Source organism: Carcharodon carcharias, chromosome 15, assembly GCF_017639515.1.
Source record: "Carcharodon carcharias isolate sCarCar2 chromosome 15, sCarCar2.pri, whole genome shotgun sequence".
In the NCBI taxonomy this organism is placed as follows: domain Eukaryota; kingdom Metazoa; phylum Chordata; class Chondrichthyes; order Lamniformes; family Lamnidae; genus Carcharodon; species Carcharodon carcharias.
This window is the reverse complement of record NC_054481.1, coordinates 75,405,708-75,423,941: the sequence shown is the minus strand read 5'-3', so window position 1 is coordinate 75,423,941 and position 18,234 is coordinate 75,405,708. Positions and strand designations below refer to the sequence as shown.

Genomic DNA, 18,234 nt, shown 5'->3' with positions numbered 1-18,234 from the left:
AGGATATCCTGCAATATTTCACAACTAATGAATTACTTTCTATCGGCAAATGCAGCATTCAATTTGTGCAGAGCAAGATCCCACTAGTAAAAATCAGAAAACTGTCTATTCTGCTTTTTCTGGTATTGGTTGCAGGACAAATGTTTGCCATGACACCCGCTCTTCTTCAAATTTGACTCTCAGAAGCATTAAGTACCAAATCCTGAAAATATGAATAATTATCCTCACTGGCAATACTTTTCAGCCACTGTCCATTCAAACCTCAGAATTGTTTTACATTGGTTACATGTTAAAATTAAAGAAAGGCTGCATTTCTATTTTCACAACCACTGGACATTTCAGAGTGCTTCACAGCCAATGGAGTGTAGCCACTGTTGTAATGTAGAAAACTTGGCAGCCAATTTGTGCACAGCAAGCTCCCACAATGTTTTGTTTTTTGTGACGTTGATTGAATTATTAACATTGACCAGGACACCAGGTGAATACCACATGCTCTTCTTTGAAATAGTGCCATGGGACCTTTCATATACCATCCAAATAGGCAGATGGGGCTTCAGCTTAATCATCTGAAAGACAGCACTCCCCCAGTCCTGCTCTGGAGTGTCAGCCTAGACTTTTGTGCTCAACTCCTGGAATGGGACTTGAACTTCAAACCCTCTATGGCCCTAAGGCAAGACCCCTACAAATTGAGCCACAAGTGACTCGACCTACATCGTTGACCTTCTTGCTGAGAAAATTACAAGGACACGATCTGAGGACGTTGAATCCTGCTATCAAGGAGAGGGCCATGCGGCTATAAACACTTCAAAATTAAACTCAGTCACCTTACAGTTAAGCTATTGTCCTCCAATGAAACAGTTACTATCGCCAAAGGTTTTAGATGTTTTTCATTGTCATTCCAAAAGACAAATTAACTTCAAGTGTTTCCAGATTCTGGATTTCCACTATTTCTTGTGCATATAAAGCAATAAGTGTTAGCAACTATATATTCTCCAATGATGCAATGATCACTGATCTAACAATGCAAGACTCACTCGAGTTTATAAATCTCTGTCAGAGATTCTTCTTGTCACTTTCATGCTGATTTCTCGGGGATTTTTGGTGGTTGTGAAGATATACCACTGCTTTGTGGATTATGTTCCAAAGTCCTGTTGCGTTAAATACACAGAGAGAAAAAAATAATCTTCAATGACTGCTGCCACAATCGGCTGCGATCTCTTGCAGCCGAAGAGGCGTCATTTACACACGCCACGTGATATTGCAGGAACCCTGAAACAAGTTAAAAGTGACTCTCAGCTTCGTCCTTGCAACACACACAAACACACACACACACATAGGTTCCCTGCAGCTAAACCCACTGATCGTTGGCACCATGAGTGACATAACCGAAGCTGACAAAACTCACATCCGCGGTATCTGGGAGAAGCTGGCTGCGGATCCCGAAGGAAACGGCAGAACAGTTGTACTGAGGTGAGGATGAGAGCTTTCCCAGCTGGTTTCATTCAGTACGTGTGTCTTAATCTGTCAGGGCATTAATAGCATTTCTTTTAGTCAGGAACTAATTGGATGGGCGCAGTACATTCCGTAACAAGATCTATTTTTAGAGATGTGTTAAAGAGATGTTGTACTGTAACCTCAATAAGGATATAAACTAACTACAATTCTACAAAAGCAAAATGCTGCAGATGCTGGAAATTTGAAACAAACAGAAAATATTGGAAATAATCAGCAGATCAGGCAGCATTTGTGGCGAGAGGAAAACAGAGTTAGACCGATTTTAACTCTGTGCAATTAGCTGAATAGGTTAACAACCGAGTTAAAATTTCACCTTTTGTTTCAGGTCAATAATCTTTCCTCAGAACTGGAAACTCAAATCGCTCTCCACAGATGCTGCCTGGCCTGCTGAATATTTCCACTATTTCTTGTTATATATAAAATAGCTACACTTATCTAAAATGATTTAAGACGAGGTGTACTGAAGTATTCATTGGACTGTGAAGCATCTCATAAGTAATTGCTTTGTTGAAAATACTCATTAGATCACCAATACCTAGAACTACAAGAATGCTTCTGTGTAATGTCAACTTTTTGTTGAACACTGCTAGTGAGAAACTAACAGTACAGCAGTTCTTGGCTGTAAAGCAATGTGAATTACTTCTGATCTTACCACAGTAAAGGACAACAAAATATGTTCTGGCTTGTGGAGAAATACTTAAAATTTCCATTTTAATTGTTCTGTATATGTGGAATCATATGTGGAAGCATTTGAGGCTCTAGACTGAGTGATTGGGTTTAACAAATCTCACAGATGTTATAGTTAATTATGGGCCACATGAGATAAGAATGTGGAGGTAACCTTTTTAATCTGGTGATTATGTTCAGGCAATTGTTTTACTATATTTATCCTTCATGCGAGAAAGATATCTGTGATTAAATTCACAAAATAAATAGACTGCATGCAACTAAGCAATCTAATGTCAGGCTGGTAATTGAGTAGGTAATAACATATGCTAAGTGTTTGTAGTGTTAGAACAGACATTATATAGTACTTGGAAGTATGATCAACTTTATGCCTGATGCTCTTTGTACTTACTGGTGTTGGCCTAAGAGCAATGAACCTCCAATGATTGACCTTCAAGAGTTCCAATTACCCATGTACACCAGCTTATTACTGACAGGTTTGAGAATTCTCCTTCCACAGAACTTTCATCCCAATTAACCTTCTGTTACCATTCTGTAGTTAATGCTCATTCCTATTACTTCCATTTTTCTGATGTTGTCCACATATTTTCCTCACATTTCAATTCAGAATATCTAGGTCTTTCCCCACGTCTCTCTTTCCCAGTAGGTATTAACTCTCACCACTTTCTGCTCCCACTTAATATTGATCTCATTGGCTTCTCACAATTCTTGCCTTTTATAGTTTTCCTAAACTGTTTTCTTGTCTATTCTTATAACATTGATGCTGTTCCACTCTGTCTTCTGTAATTGACATCTTCCTTTAGGAACCATACCCTCTACAAACTACACAATATGAACTTAATGAACTGCTCTCCTCTACCGCCAACACCCCACAGTGTTACAGGAGCACATCAAGTAAAGCAGCTCAGTGTAGTGCCGCACCATTACTTCAGCCTCTACAATGGTAAGTTTAATTCCCTTCCCACAGAAAAGTTATTATAAAAAACAACAGATTTATAAAGTGTCATAGATAGTTTCATAGTTTACCAAAGACTTTCATGAGTTGGAATCTATAACTCAAACACATTTGTGCAGCAGTTGGGATAATCAAAATCACATCTTGTGATAAGCTGTTGAGCTCTGTCTTATATGGTTTGAGTCAAACAGTGAATTTTTTTTTACATTTCATTCTTTCTCATTTAATCTGCTCACTCTAGTCAATGCCATCATTTTGCACCGTGACATTCATCATAGGAACATAACAACACAGGTTATGCAACTCCACCCCTTGAGCCTATTCAGCCATTCAGTTAGCTCATGGCTAATCTATATTTCTAACCTGTTTACTGTCTTTGCACCATACCCCTTGAAACCCTTAAATCATGAATGATTTAATCTGCAGCAATCTTGGTGCTCTGGTAAGATGGAGGCAAGATGTAAAAGATTCAAAAAGGGGCTTTTGGGAGATGTAACTGTAGAGTTAGATGATAACAATACATTCAAAGAGAAGACAGTGGCTGGAAAAGGCTGTGTTTTACACACAATGGTGAAGGGAAGGGGGATGTAACTGAGTTAATATTGAAGCATGATGACATAGAAGACGGACTCATTTCTTCAGAATTTCATATTCTGACTCAGCCATGATGTACCCTAATGGCCTTCAGTGCTGTATCATTCTAGTATTAAACAAGTGATTGCTCATACCCCTTTAAAGAGTAATGAAGAATAGGATCCCAGTTGGATTAGTGATAGAAGTACAATTCTCAGAGTACTCCTGGACCAAGAAGACAAAAAACTAAGCTAAGGATCCCTCCTGTTCCAGTGATACCTGCTAAAATATGAATGTGTGTAAAGTCAGATAAGAACTGGATTTGATTAATCTCTAATGCAGTGCAAATTAAGTGGCTGGTTTGCATCATTATTGTGTATTTCTTGGAGAATTTTAAAGAATTGTGTCACGTCTCCTGTCAATCTTCTTTTTACCAATTAAGAGAAATTCAGACCCTGTGAGTCAAACTTCATAACTGAGAGTCCTAGGACTTGGATTCATCCTCACTTTTCTTTTTATCTTCTTCAATGTAACTTTGCATTTTTGATGACGGGGGCAGGGTTTTTACAGATGGTGGAGGTCCAGCCTATCACCCAAAGATTCAGTGGGGAATTCATCCCCGCCAATCCCAGCTGCCCTGCAGCCGTTTGACACTCTGTGGGGAGTTAATTGGCTAAGGCTGAGATTCTGCCTCTATCTGGTGAGGATGTCCTGCCTTAGAGAACTGCTGAGCAATCCAATTGGCTGGTCCTAGCAGTGCTAGTTTTGAGTGGTGGCCAGTGCTGGGAGTACAGGCAGTCCCCAGAGAAGAGGAGCTAATGGAGGTTGAATTTCAGGTAAGTCCAGGGTATTGGCAGGGCCTGGCTGGCAGGCCCCAACAAGGAGTGAGAAGGGCATTGAGTGGGGGGATGAGAGGTCAGGGGGGTAGAGTTAAAGGGGCCATGACCTTGTGGGGGTGAGGAGGTGCCTCCAATGGACACAGGGGATCATCAAAGTAGGTCTTCTGCTTTCGCTTACCCGATACCAGCTTGCCCAGTAAAAGCTGCTGGGCCACCTACCTGGTATGGGCCTTCCTCTGTCGCAGGTAAATAGTGGTGGGGGCAGGATGAGGCACCTAATTTGCCATTAATTGGTCACTTAAGTGTCTCAATTGGTTCAAGGTCAGATGGGCCTCCCGATGCCTCCACCGGCCCCTCATAAAATGGAAGAAAGCTCAGGGTGGGTGGATAGGCCACTCGCTGCAATTTAGGAGCCCATCATACCTTTTAACATGCTGGCAGATGACTATAAAATTTCACCCAGTGTGTCCCAAACTGCACACAACACAATGTTTCAAATGTGACTGCACCAATGATTTAAAGATCAAGATGGTGAGAATGCATTTTGACATGTGTGAAAACATTCATGGGCGTAAATAAATAACTTGGATGGTCTTGTTTTTAAGTCCTTAAGATTTACTGGACACTTCAAGGAGATCAGTCCCAGTTGTGAGAGACGTAAAGTAAACTGCCAACTCACTATTTTGCACTATCACAAAGTCAGTCAATTTGAGCAGATATTCAATAGACCTAATGCCATTTCCTCATTTAACTTTGCTTATTGACACCTTTTCATTGTGCAAGGGTGCTACATGTTTCCTGTTGCTGTATGTGTGACTATACATTTATTTACACTAGCTACCTTGCTACCTTCCTGTTTTATTGCTCAACCACTAAACTGAATACTATAATTTTATCTGTAGTTATAGCCTGTGCATCCGGACAATTGTCATTATCAAATATTTGTAACCTTATTATTAGAATTATCCTCCTCTATATCACTTTTGAATAGTGCAAACAGAAGCAGACTAAGAATAGGTTTCCCACTAATCTTAGATAAAGCTCTTATCAATCAGCCACTCCTTCAATATAGTTGTTACATAAGCCTTAATCAACCCTGTAAGTCTTACATTTGGAACTTTGTCAAAACCCCTTTGAAAATAAATAGTAAATTCTGGCAACTGGATAGCTATTATTCAGCTTCTATTACCTATTTGGATAATTGTAGTAGATTGGGGTGAAATCATTTTTTAACTTTTAAATCTATGTTAAATACTTCTTATGGCCTGGTGCTTTTAAATGGGATTAATCCCAGGTAATGTTCTTGAGCATCACCCATTGCAGGTGTTAGGCAAGTTGTTAATAAATAATTTAAGTATCATTTATGAACATTAGGATAATCCACTATACACCATTCTGTAGGCAAGAACCCTGCACACAGCTAACAAAGACCAGCAGATAATTACAGACAACGGAAACCATTTGACTCATCTTAGTTTAACCATCCAGTGATACCATTGCAGCACCCAATTGGTTCTTAAATGATTCCAGGGTTTTTGCTTCTTACAATCCACTTAGAAATCCATTATTGAAAGCCACCAGTTCATACGAATATACAAATATGCAAATTAGGAACAGGAGTAGGCCACTCGGCCCCATCCAGCCTGCTGTGCCCATTCAGTAAGATCATGGCTCAACACCCATTTTTTTTCTATAATTTATTCCCAGATTTCTGACCCAAATGTTCTGATGCCTTATTAATCTGTACCTTTCCAAACATTTCAGTCGGCTAGCTGGGTTTCTTCTTAGTGAAATATGCAGGGTTATATGAGATTTTGCATTATGAGTTGCTTAAGCAAAAGTCTTGAATCCATAAATGCTATCCACAAATTACTAATGGGCTGTTTGCTGTAATAGTAATTTCTGCATGATACAGATTGATTTGTTTGCTTTCTCACTGGTCAAGGAAACCTTCCAAATAAAACTGCCTCTTACAGCTCTTAATTGCCCATGAGACCAGTGCTTCTTATAGATTTTCCCATTTAATGCACTGTTCTGTTAGAGAAAGCTGTAGACAGAGCTCAGAAAATCTGACTTATATTAATCACTGTGATACTCGAAGGATCCATTGTTATCCCCTCTTTCACCTCTTTTCCATTGATCCTATTTTCAAGTTGCCTCCATCTGGCACTTACATTGCTCCTTTATTTGAAGCTGTGATGAGAGTAATCAGCGACTCCTTTCTTCCTTTATAATGATTCATTTTTATTTTGCAATGCTATTAGATTGAGATGATAAAAAATATTTCTGAAAGTTTTACTGGTTTTTATCTTTTTATGCTGCGTTGAAAGTAAGAAAACTTTCTATTAAAAAAAATCTTCAAAACGTTGTGCTTAGAATCGTAGAATGTTACAGCACAAAAAGAAGACATTCAGCCCATTGTGCCTGTACCAGCTCCTTGCAAGAGCAACTCACCTAGTCTCACTCCCCTGCCCTCTTCCCATGGACCAGCAATTTCTTTCTCTCAGGAAATTATAAGGAACTGTTTAAAAATAAGGGGTTACCCTTTAAGACAGAGACGAGGAGAATTTTTTTCTCTCAGAGGGTAGTGAGTCTTTGGAGCTCCCTTCCTCAAAGGGTGGTAGAAACAGAGTCTTTGAATAGTTTTAAGGCAGAGGTAGATAGATTTTTGATGAGCAAGGGAGTGAAAGGTTATCAGGGGTTAGCGGGAGGTTACAATCAGATTGTCCAAAATCTTATTTAATGAGGGGCCGAGTGGCCTACTCCTGCTCCTAATTCGTATGTTTGTATTATCCAGTTCTCTTTAGAAAGTCTTGATTGAATCTGCCACCACCACACCCTCAGGCAGCACATTCCAGATCCTAGCCACTCACTGTGTAATAATGTTTTTCCTTATGTCACTGTTGCTATTTTTGTCAGTCACCTTAAATCAGTGTCCTATGGTTCTAGATCTTTCCGTCAAGGAGAACAGTTTCTCTCTATCTACTCTGTCCAGACCCTTCATGATTTTGGACACCTCTACTTTATAAAGGGCAGAAAAGTAGCAAGTGGATTTCAATCCATAGAAGTGTGAAGTAATGCATTTGGGGAGGGCAAACAAAGCTAGGGAATACTCAATAAATGAGACGATATTGGGAGGGGTAGAGGAAGAGGGAGACTTTGGAGTGCTCCCTGAAGGTGGCACAGCAGGTGGATCAGGTGGTAAAAAAAGCACATGGAATGCTTTCCTTTATTGGATGACGTATTGAATACAAAAGCAGGGATGTAATGTTGGAACTGTATAAAACACTGGTTAGGCACAGCTGGAATTTTGTGTACAGTTCTGGTCACCACATTACAGGAAGGACATAATAGCTCTGGAGAGAGTCCAGAGGAGATTTACAAGAATGTTGCCAGGGCTTGAAAATTGCAGCTATAAGGAAAGATTGGATAGGCTGGGGTTGTTTTCCTTAGAACAGAGGAGACTCAGGTGTGACCTAATTGAGGCGTGCAAAGTTATGAGGAGCCTAGATAGGGTAGACAGGAAAGCCTTGTTTCCCCTAGCTAAGGGGTCAATTATCAGGGGGCATAGATTTAAGGTGACTGGTAGAAGGATTAGAGGGGACATGAGGAAAACCTTTTCACCCAGAGGGTGGTGGGCTTCTGGAATTCACTGCCTAAACTAGTGGTTGAGGCTGAAATGCTCAACTCCTTTAAAAGGTACTTGGATCTGCATCTGAAGCACTGTAACCTACAAGGCTACGGACCAAGGGCTGGAAAGTGGGATTAAAATGAGCAGCCAGCTTCATTTTTCTCTTTTTATATCTAGTGCAGACACGATGGGCTGAATGGCCTCTTTCTGTCCTTTTAATTCTTTTCTGTCAAAAGAACAACCCCAGCTTTTTCAACCTATCCACCTAGCTGAAACCCTTCATCTCCAGAACCATTCTTATGAATTTTTTCTGCACCTCCTCGAATGTCTTATCATCCTTCTTAAAGTGCGGTGCCCAGAACTGGACACAGTACTCCCGTTCAGGACGAACCAGTGTTTTATACAGGATTATCATGACTTCCTTGTTTTTGTACTCTATGTCCCTCTTTTTAAAGCCCCAGGTCCTCTATCCTTTATTAACCATTTTCTTAACCTGCCCTGCCAACTTCAATGCCTTGTACATATACACCCCCAGGTCCTTCTACTCCTGCATCCCATTTAGAATTGTATCAATAAAATAAGCTAATTAAAGGGGGCCGGGGGGGGGGGGGGGGGGGGGGGGTGGCGGGTGTGGTAGTAAACAGCCCCTGATGGGGCACTGTAACTGAAACAAAATGTCAAAGGAAATTTAGCTAACTAAATGAAAATATCGTTCCCAGGGGATCCACTGCGTGCTCAAAGATAATTCATACCCGTCACTTGTTTCTCTTATATTTAACAATGTAATTGATAAGACATTAACGCCTGTGTCCTCTTGAAGTTTGTTACAATCCTCCTCACAATTCGTAATACTTCCAGGTTTTGTGTCAACTGCAAATTATGAATGTGTGCTCTGTGCGTCCAAGTCTAGGCCATTAATAGATACCTATTGCCAATAAATTTAAAAAACCCTTTTTTTGTATGAATCAGATTATTCACAGATTATCCCGAAACAAAGAAGTACTTCAAGAATTTTAAAAACATTTCAACCCCAGAAGAATTGCAAACATCAGCTCAGATCAAAAGGCATGGTAAACAGGTGATGAACAAGCTGAATGACATTTTTGAGAGGTTGGATGATTGGAATGCAGCTTGTGCCATTCTGGATACCATGGCAGAAAGACATGTTTATGTGCATAAAATTGATGTGCACAACTTTCAGGTAAGCCCCTCATTTATGTAACATTCTCTGGGCTCTCAGTAAAAAGATAATTTATATATTTTGAGGGAAAAAAGCTGACAAGTCTCGTTATAGATTTTAATTTTAATTGAATAATGCTGATCTTGATTTACAATAATGTTTGAAAATTACAGTGTAAGTATACTGTAAGTATTTGTAAATTCTAGCCAGAGTAGATTAAAGTATGTAAATGTTTAATTACAATCTTAGATAAATCATGTCCATTTACCTAAAAACATTATCAAACCTTCTTTGGTAGATCAGTGTTGTAACTTGAATACGTTAACTTCCCAACATGATTTGACGCTACACTAGAAAAATAATAGTTTTAGTTAGTAGACAAACTGAAAAAGAACAGATTAATCGTTGTATAGAGAATAATGAATATCTAGCAATGATTGCAAGGCAATAACTTAGTCGAACGTAAAATCCAAATACTTTGGGTGGAAACGTCCCAGATTTGCATAAAGTATGGTCGTGGGCAGGAGAAGGTGCGATTTACCCGTTGGCCGCAATGGCAGCTTTTCATGCTGTATCATCACAATCATGCCTCATTAATCATGCATTCCTGGGAAACACACTGTTTCACTGATGGGTGGCCTCCAATTTACCTGCCATGCCGTCACTCGCCACTTTCACTTCCCTATATTTAAAGTGCAGCCACATGCACACCTCTAGGGCTTCCAGCCCAGGACTGCTGCACAGAATACATGACCCTGAAAGGCAAGAAGACTGCAGCCGCAACCCCCCACCCCCCCACCCCCCGATTCAGTGACAGGAATGCCTTTTGGATGCAGTGGAGGCCCGCCGTCTGTCCAACTTCAGGCTGAGGTGATAGCCTCAGAATGCCAACGCACTGAGATCAATGCTAGAAGGATTGCAGCCGCCATGGACACTTTGGTCCAGGACATCACTCCTGCACTGCTGCATGGACCGAGATCTATCGCTGCCGTCATAGTTGGCCTTCAACAGTGTTAACGTCAGAGGGTCGCAGGGCAATTTGATCTCACTCCAACTTCCCCTTCATGACCACACTGTCGCTGGACACAGATGCTGAAGAGATGGGGGCCAGCCCCACCTCAAAGGTGCTGAGAGCACACAGAGAGAATGATGGAACTCTGTGACACCTGCCCACCACATTCTGGCAGCAATGACCAGCACCATTGAGGTGCAGGCATCAGTGATGTGGGCTGTATTGCAGGGCTCCACCAGACCAGTCCCGGGACTGGAACCTCATCTTCAGCATCCCGATGGTCTGCTCCACCAAGTTGCGAGTTGCAGCAGGAGCCTCATTATAGCGTCGCTGTGCTGCAGTCTGAGGCCACTGCACAGGAGTCATCAGCCACGTCCTCTGTAGGTAGCCCTTGTCCCCGAGGAGTGAAACCCTGCAGCTTCTGTGGACCCTGGAAGGTGTCAGGGATCTGTGACTGACTGAGAATGTGGGAGTCATGGACATTCCCTGGAAACCATGCGCAGACCTGCTGGATGCATTTGTGGTGATTGCACACCAGCTGCACATTCAGTGAGTGGAAGCCCTTGCGGTTGATGTAGTTGACTGCTTGTTGCCACAGAGACCTGAGCGCCACGTGAATGCAATCGATGGCACCCTACACTTGTGGGAATCCCGAGATCTTGGCAAATTCCAAGCCTTTCCTGATCCTGGATGAAACGTACAAAGCTATGTGCCTTTGCGAAGATGACATCCGTGACCTCATGGATGTACTTGTGGGTGGAGGCTTGTAATATCCCACAGAGGTCACCTGTGGAGCCCTGAAAGAATCCACTAGCATAGAAATTGAGTGCTGTGGTCACTTACAGGGTCACGGGCAGTGGATGCCCTCCATGTCCCCGTGGTGCCAAATCCTGCAGCAGGTGGCAGATGTGACCAACCAGCTCCCCATTCATGTGCAGTCTTTAGTGACACTGGTTCTCGGTCATCTGCAGGAATGACAAGTGCTGTCTTAGACATCGACCAGCGATGGTTCACTGTGGCTCTTCAACAGTGTGCATGGGAGCCCCAGCCACCCTTTCTTCCTGAGGGTGCGCTCCTCCTTCTGCCCAGCCAGGTGCTTCTGTCACTCTCTTCTGCTTCACCTCTGCTCTCTGTACACTATGATGCATACAGCTAGATCACCAGGCTCCATGCTCCTGATGTACTCCTCCCGCAGAATGAAAGAGAGAGATGTGTTGGTTAGCATGAGTGTACTAGGAACCTCTCTTGGTTTAGTCTGAAAGCCCCTTAATGCACCCTGGAGAATGCTGGCCAACACTTGGATGGCCAGAGATTAGTGCGCTACATGGCTGCCAGAAACCCCAACCACCTCCCCCCCACCCCACCTGACCGATTGGCAGCAGCTTTGCCCATTGGACTGCATGCTGTCCTCTCAGCTCAGGCACAGACATTCTCCTAACACACACTGCAAGGCTGCACTGTTAGCTTGAACCATGGGGGAGACTGGTCCAAACCGGGATGATGACATTGCAAGGGGCTGTGAGAACCTCCACTAGTGACTGCTCCATGGCCAGCTTTAGCAAGGAGACTGTACAATGTACCCAATAGTTCTGCAGTCCACTAAAACGTTCATTGGTTCGCAGTCTGTGTCCAAGGGGTGGAAAACTTTGGAGCTCTTGGTGGCACTTTCAGGCCTTCACGTTGCTTGAGTGGGCAGATAAGCTAGAGGCCTGACTCCAATCATATCAATGAGGCTGCGCCTGAACTGTCTCAGCTCAGAGGTATGGTCACTTTATATAGGTTTCCCTAATGCGTGGCTGCATCTCTCCCCCATCACCCCCACATCCTGCACGCTCTTGTGCACTATCGTCAGCCGCTTTGTAGCCCTTGCCCCCTCCCCCGACTAACTCATGTAAAGTGCAGTGCAGTCCTTGCCCAACTCCTACCCCTTGCACACCAACTCACCTCAACCGCAGTACAGCCCTTGCCCCTTGTCAGCTAGCTGGGAAAAAGGGACTTGCCTGTGCTGTCGCCTGAATGTGCGGCACCTCAACCTTCGGGTCCAACAGGCGACCCTTGCGAGCATTGGCAATGTTACTGTGCACTCACCTCTGAGTTCCCCTCAAAGTGCAGCCCGACAGGGGTATGCCTTATAAATGCTGTTGTCAAACACATCGATGTGAGTCCAGCATTGGGGGGATGATTCTGGTGCTTATAATTTTATGCAGATGGTCTACAATGAATTTCCCGATGTGTGGCGGTGGGAAACGTGGCCCGCCATTGACAGGTGGAGTGGATGATTGCAAACTGCTTTCACAATATGGTGAAACCAATTTTTGGCCTTCCTGCCGTATTGCCCGCTGATGCCTGCCATGCCGACTGATACCAGTTGGCACGGTAAATTCCACCCTTTGTTATCTGAAAAATTTAATTGCCAACAAATCACCACAACATTTATGGACTGTTAAACTTGGCTTACTTCGGTATTGAGCTCCTTATAGTTTGTAATGCCAACTACATCATTGTCTTTACTATAGGATTGCCCATGTAATGATTTTTCCAGGAAATTCTATCATCATATTCTATAATATCTATATTATAGATATTAATACAAATGTGCTAAGTACAAAAAATATGAAAGAATAGTATCCTACAAAGCCATTGTACAATATTTAAGCATAATAACCTAACCTTTTCAACTTAATATTGTGTCAGCAAAAGATTTATGTTGATGATGAGCAATAACCAAATAGTAAACCCATTACAAAAAAATTAAAAGATATAATGCTTTAAAAAATAATTGGGTGTGGAAGAGTGCTCCTGGGACAGTGTCAGGCACATATTTGGATGGGATATACTACCATAGGGGACTTCTTGCATACAAAACACCAAAAGCAGCAGGATATAGACGGAGCTCAGCTGCACCACAGTCCGTGCATTAGAGCAAAATTTCATACTTCATCCTTATACACCAACCAGCAGGAGTAGACTCCATCAATATCTGAGGGATCATTTCTATAGTTTTTTTTCTTGAGAAATGTGTTTCTAAAGTATTTGGTTTCACAAACCATGAGGAGGATTCATAGTGTTCTCTTCTGAGCAGGAAGCAGACATTGAGTGTTGCTTTTAGCAGCTGCTTCCTGTCATTGATGAGTGTTCCTTCTCTTTCTTGTGGAGAGCTGGAGGAAGAAAAAGGAAATACCCACAGCGCATTGTGGAGTACAACCTGAAAATTGAAAGGGCAAAGCTGAAGCATTTGCAGGTGCCATCTGCCCAAAATGCTGAGTAAATGATCATACCTAACCTCCCAGTGTCTCCACCATCAGAGGTGCCAGTGTGAAGCCATTTTTGTTCACTCCATGTGACTCTGGTCACAGAGCAACAAAGGCTACGAAATCTACAGTTTCCCAGCTGTATTATTAAGATCAAAGAGCCAGAGCTACCTGCCCTCCCATCCAAGCTGTTTCAGCATAGCTATGACATTTTAAAATCAAAGCATCATACAACACAGAAGCAGGCCATTCCATTATGCCTGCACTGTCATTTTAACAAGGGCTATCAGTTTGTTCCATTGCCTGGCACTTTCCCCATAGCCCTGAAGATCCTGGTGGCAATGGCTTGATATTCAGACCGTCACTGAACTCATCTCCTCAGGAGATTTTCCCTTCCCAACTTCCCATATTATAGTCCCCCAACCCTGTACAGGCCACTTCTACCTCCTTCCCAAAATCTACAAACAGGACTGTCCTGTTAGACCCATCATTTCAGCATGTCCCTGCCTCACAACTTATTTCTGACTATCTTGAATATTTTTTCTCCCCTTGTCCAGTCTCTTCCACCTACATTTGTGATTCTTCTGATGTCCTACATTATTTCAACAATTTCCATTTTCCTGGCCCTAACTGCCTCCCCTTCACCATCCCCCACCAGGATGGCCTGAGGGCTCTCTATTTCTTCCTTGAACCAATCCTCATCCACCACCACTCTCCTCCGTTTAACTGAACTTGTTTGTCACTGAACAATTTCTCCTTTAACTTGTCTCACTTCCTCCAAATAAAAGTGTTGCTGTGGATATCTCCATAGGTCCCAGCTATCCCTGTCTTTTTGTGAGGCATGAGGAATATTCTTTGTTGCAGTCCTACTTTGGCCCCCTCCCCCAAATATTTCTCTTTTCCTCAAAGACTGTATCAGTGCTGCTTCCTGTCCTCATCTGGAACTTGAAAAATTCATCAACTTTGCTTCCAATTTCCACCCTTCTCTCATCTTCACGTGGTCCGTCTCCGACACTTCCCTTCCCTTCCTTGACTTTTCCATCTCCATATCTGGTGATAGATTGTCCACCAATATTCATTAAAAGCCGAGTGATTCCCACAACTACCTTGCCTACACCTCCTCACATCCTGCTTCCTGTAAGGACTCCATTCCATTCTCCCAGCTTATTTGCCTCCATCACATCTGTTCTGATGAGGCTGCCTTCCACAACAGTGTCTGATGCCTTTCCCGCACTTCCCCTCTCACCCCTCCCAGGACCATGATAGAGTTCCTTTCCTCCTCATTTTCCACTCCACTAATTTTCCCATGCAAGGGACTATCCTGTGCAATTTCTGACACCTCCAGCGTGATGCATCCACTGAACACATCTTCCCTTTTCCTCCCTATCAGCGTTCCGAAGGGACCGTCCCCTCTGTGACACCCTGGTCCACTCCTCAATCACCCCCAGCATGAAGGTATCCCCTTCCCAAGGCACCTACCCAAGCAATGGCAGGAGGTGTAAAACCTGGCCTGACTCCTCTCTTTTCACTGCCCGAAGCCCAAAACACTCCTTCCAGGTGAAGCAGTGATTCACTCCTACTTCTTCCAATTTAGTCTACTGCATTCACTGCTACTGGGCCTTGTTAGCCTGTCGTCAGCCTGCGCCATCTCAGCATGGGTGGGCCAATCTGCCCAGGCTGGCTGGCTGTTAGCTGATAACCACAATTTTACCCCCCAGCTGTTTTAAGGGTGTGATTTTATTCATATGGTTCGATGTCAAGCTTAATAATCCAGTCAATGGCTTCAGCTGACACAATGTGAATGTTTGTGATGCCACCAGGAATGAATCTCCCAGCGCAGGAGTTCAGTATGTGGGCGATGGTCTGGCTTGGATGACCACAGTCACAATTTGAGCTGTTCCTCATGTGGAGCAAGTGGTCACATCTCCCCTGTCCTGTCCTCAAGCAGTTGAGGTTTGTCCAAATCTTCCAGAAACCTGAGACATCACCACCCAGCTCAGTTACCTGTTGCTTGGTGATGTTTGTACTCAACCAGGAGGTGTCCATCGAGAGGTGGGGGCTGCTTTCAGCTTGTAGGGAGTGGGGTGTGTTCCAGTAGAGGCTACCAGATTTCAGATGGGTGCATGGATTTTTTTTCCAACTCCTGTGTCAGTGGGAACACTTCATTAGCTGTCAGCTAGTAATTTTCTTTAAGTTGGGAGACAGCAACCTTCGTGTGCTGCTAAAGTAAGTTTTCCAACTTGAAGGCCTGCAAACTAATTCTGTCAAGAAGGTGACCAATGCCTGTCCACCCAGTCAAAACACTGAAATCCACTTAAAGGATGTGATTGAAGACAGCTCAAACACCAGTCAAAACAAGTTAATATTCTTTAATTGCTGTTAAGTCAAATTTGTCCTGCTGAAGCCAGTTCTATTTTTTCTGCTTTTTGTTATTGCAGATTATATTTAATATAATCGTGAAGATCATGGAAGAGTCATTGGGGAGCACCTTTACACCACAGATCCGTGAATCCTGGGTGAAGATATTCAGTATTATTTACAATTATCTCGAAAATTGCTACAAGAACCTTGGAGCTACATTCTAGACAGATGGCATCCCTGCTGCACACACTTACCACTCCTACAATTAATAAATGAAATGCCTCATTATGTTATCTCTAAACAACTCTATAGTGCAATAACTAACATGATCAGCAATTGAATAGATTTGTTTGACAACAATAGTGTTTTGAAACTGTTAAAGGGGAAATAAAGGACTTTGAATATTATCAACAATGAAATAAATTAAAATAAAGGTATGCATTGATCATCTGTAGTGTTAAATTATATAAAGTAAGGTATATTTTCTGCATTATTTGAGCAACTACTGTTCTCAATTAGCATGATTTAAGTTTTAGAATTAAAATTAGTAGTAAGGCAAAGTAAATTTTATATCATTGGACATAGTCACATGTTGATGGGGAGTTATGCCCATTTTAAATATATAATTACTTTGCCTTTAAACCTGTTTTCTTGACATATTCTACATCCCACCAAATCCAGTTACTTAGCTGCTGGGACTCCCTCCAGTAATATTTTAATATACTTCTAATGTGACCTCCCACAAGGCTTATATTTGTGTAGTAGTACTGGGAAGAACCAAAGTTATGAGTCAAAGCAGGCCATATTGCATACAGATAGTGACTTCACCCTTGTGCATTCCCTCAGTGCCTGTGGTGCTGGTGCCTTTTCCTGTCCTATTGCTCTGACAAAGTGTTACCCCAGTGGCTGCAGCATAGTTGCTGAAAGGCTGGTGACATTGAGTGGCCTTGCAGGGCAACCTTGAGCAGCTACTGGGCCTTGTTAGCCTGTCTTCAGCCTGCGCCCTCTCAGCATGGATAGCTGACAGCTGACAACCACAATTTTACCCCCCAGCTGTTTTATTTGTATGTTATGACAATATGGTAAAGGCTAGGAAAATATTACAGTCTCCAAAAGAACCAGGCACTGTAAAAATATCTGGTTCACATTTTTGAGTGCTAATGGCACTGATTAGAGTCAGTTTCTGTCCGGCCTTTGTCTATACATAGATGGATGGCAGTTTGTGACAATCTTGACAACAAGATATTAGACCCTGAACCAACATTAGGAAGATTAGCTCTACTCCCTGACTCTCTGATTTCTTCTTTCTGTTCTGCAACTTGGGATAGATTTTAGAGCTGTTACCATTTCCAGGGAGACAAACTAAAGAATCAAAACGTAAAACTCGTGTTGCTACCAACAGAATCCTTGTGTATATGGCAAAGTTAAATATTATAAAATGGAAAGATATTTGGAACTGTGGCTCCCTGTGTAGATCAAGTTCACACCAATGCTTTGAGGAACGAGCTACATGTACAATTATAATTCTCTTGTATAAGATTGCAAGTTTATTTGAATGCTGGTTTTAAAACATATTGCCTGCCATTAATTCAAATTAATATTGGGCTACTTACCTAAACTATCCAACAAATTAGTTCTTACATATCATCTAACAAACAGGTGATAAATAGGCATCTCTGTACGCTAATTCCATAAACATAAACATTTTTAAAATCTGCATCGCATATTTTTAAATATATATTTAACAACATTAGTACAACAGGAAAATGTTTTATCTTATTAGTTGATTCAACTTGTAGTATTATAGTTCCAACAAACCCAGTTGTCATAACAGAACTTTTAGTAATCTTATATTTACTAAATTCTTCAACACAATAAAATGTGTTGCTCATGATGTTTATCTTAAAATTCTTTGTGGCATTCTAAGATATTGATAGCCACAAAGCAAGCTGATACAAATACTAAAATTGTCTAAATGTAAATAAGATAACGTGGACGTCTGCTAAGTACATCATAGTTTCAGAATTAGCAGATGGTGATGGTAAATATTCACTTATATTTGATGAAATGTGGTAAAATTAAACTGGAAAGCTTGCATGACATTTTAATTTGGTAGCAACACATTGGAGCACTAGTGGCCCAGACTCCTAGTATCCTGATGCTTACGGTTAGGCCTTAGTCTGTATTACAGAATGGCTGGATGCAATTTTTATCTCCATAATTCCCTACA

General features: G+C 42.1%; 1 protein-coding gene and 1 non-coding gene across 2 annotated transcripts; both read left to right on the top strand.

The window, feature by feature from the left end:
* Positions 1-1,254: 1,254 nt before the first annotated feature.
* Positions 1,255-16,449, top strand: LOC121288202 (cytoglobin-2-like). The gene is made up of 3 exons (XM_041206635.1): positions 1,255-1,470; positions 9,170-9,401; positions 16,082-16,449. The coding sequence occupies exons 1-3, from the start codon at positions 1,373-1,375 to the stop codon at positions 16,226-16,228; spliced, it is 477 nt and encodes a 158-aa protein (XP_041062569.1). The 5' UTR covers positions 1,255-1,372; the 3' UTR covers positions 16,229-16,449.
* On the top strand, positions 13,352-13,568 carry LOC121288740. The gene has a single exon (XR_005945423.1). It is a non-coding gene; the product is annotated as a small nucleolar RNA U3 (small nucleolar RNA).
* Positions 16,450-18,234: the final 1,785 nt, after the last annotated feature.

Bases quoted from the DNA above. Each gene is read 5' to 3' on its own strand.
- LOC121288202 (XM_041206635.1), top strand. From the start codon at position 1,373: ATGAGTGACATAACCGAAGCTGACAAAACTCACATCCGCGGTATCTGG. The intron at 1,471-9,169 runs GTGAGGATGAGA...TGTATGAATCAG, and splicing joins GGCAGAACAGTTGTACTGAG to ATTATTCACAGATTATCCCG. The intron at 9,402-16,081 runs GTAAGCCCCTCA...TTGTTATTGCAG, and splicing joins TTGATGTGCACAACTTTCAG to ATTATATTTAATATAATCGT.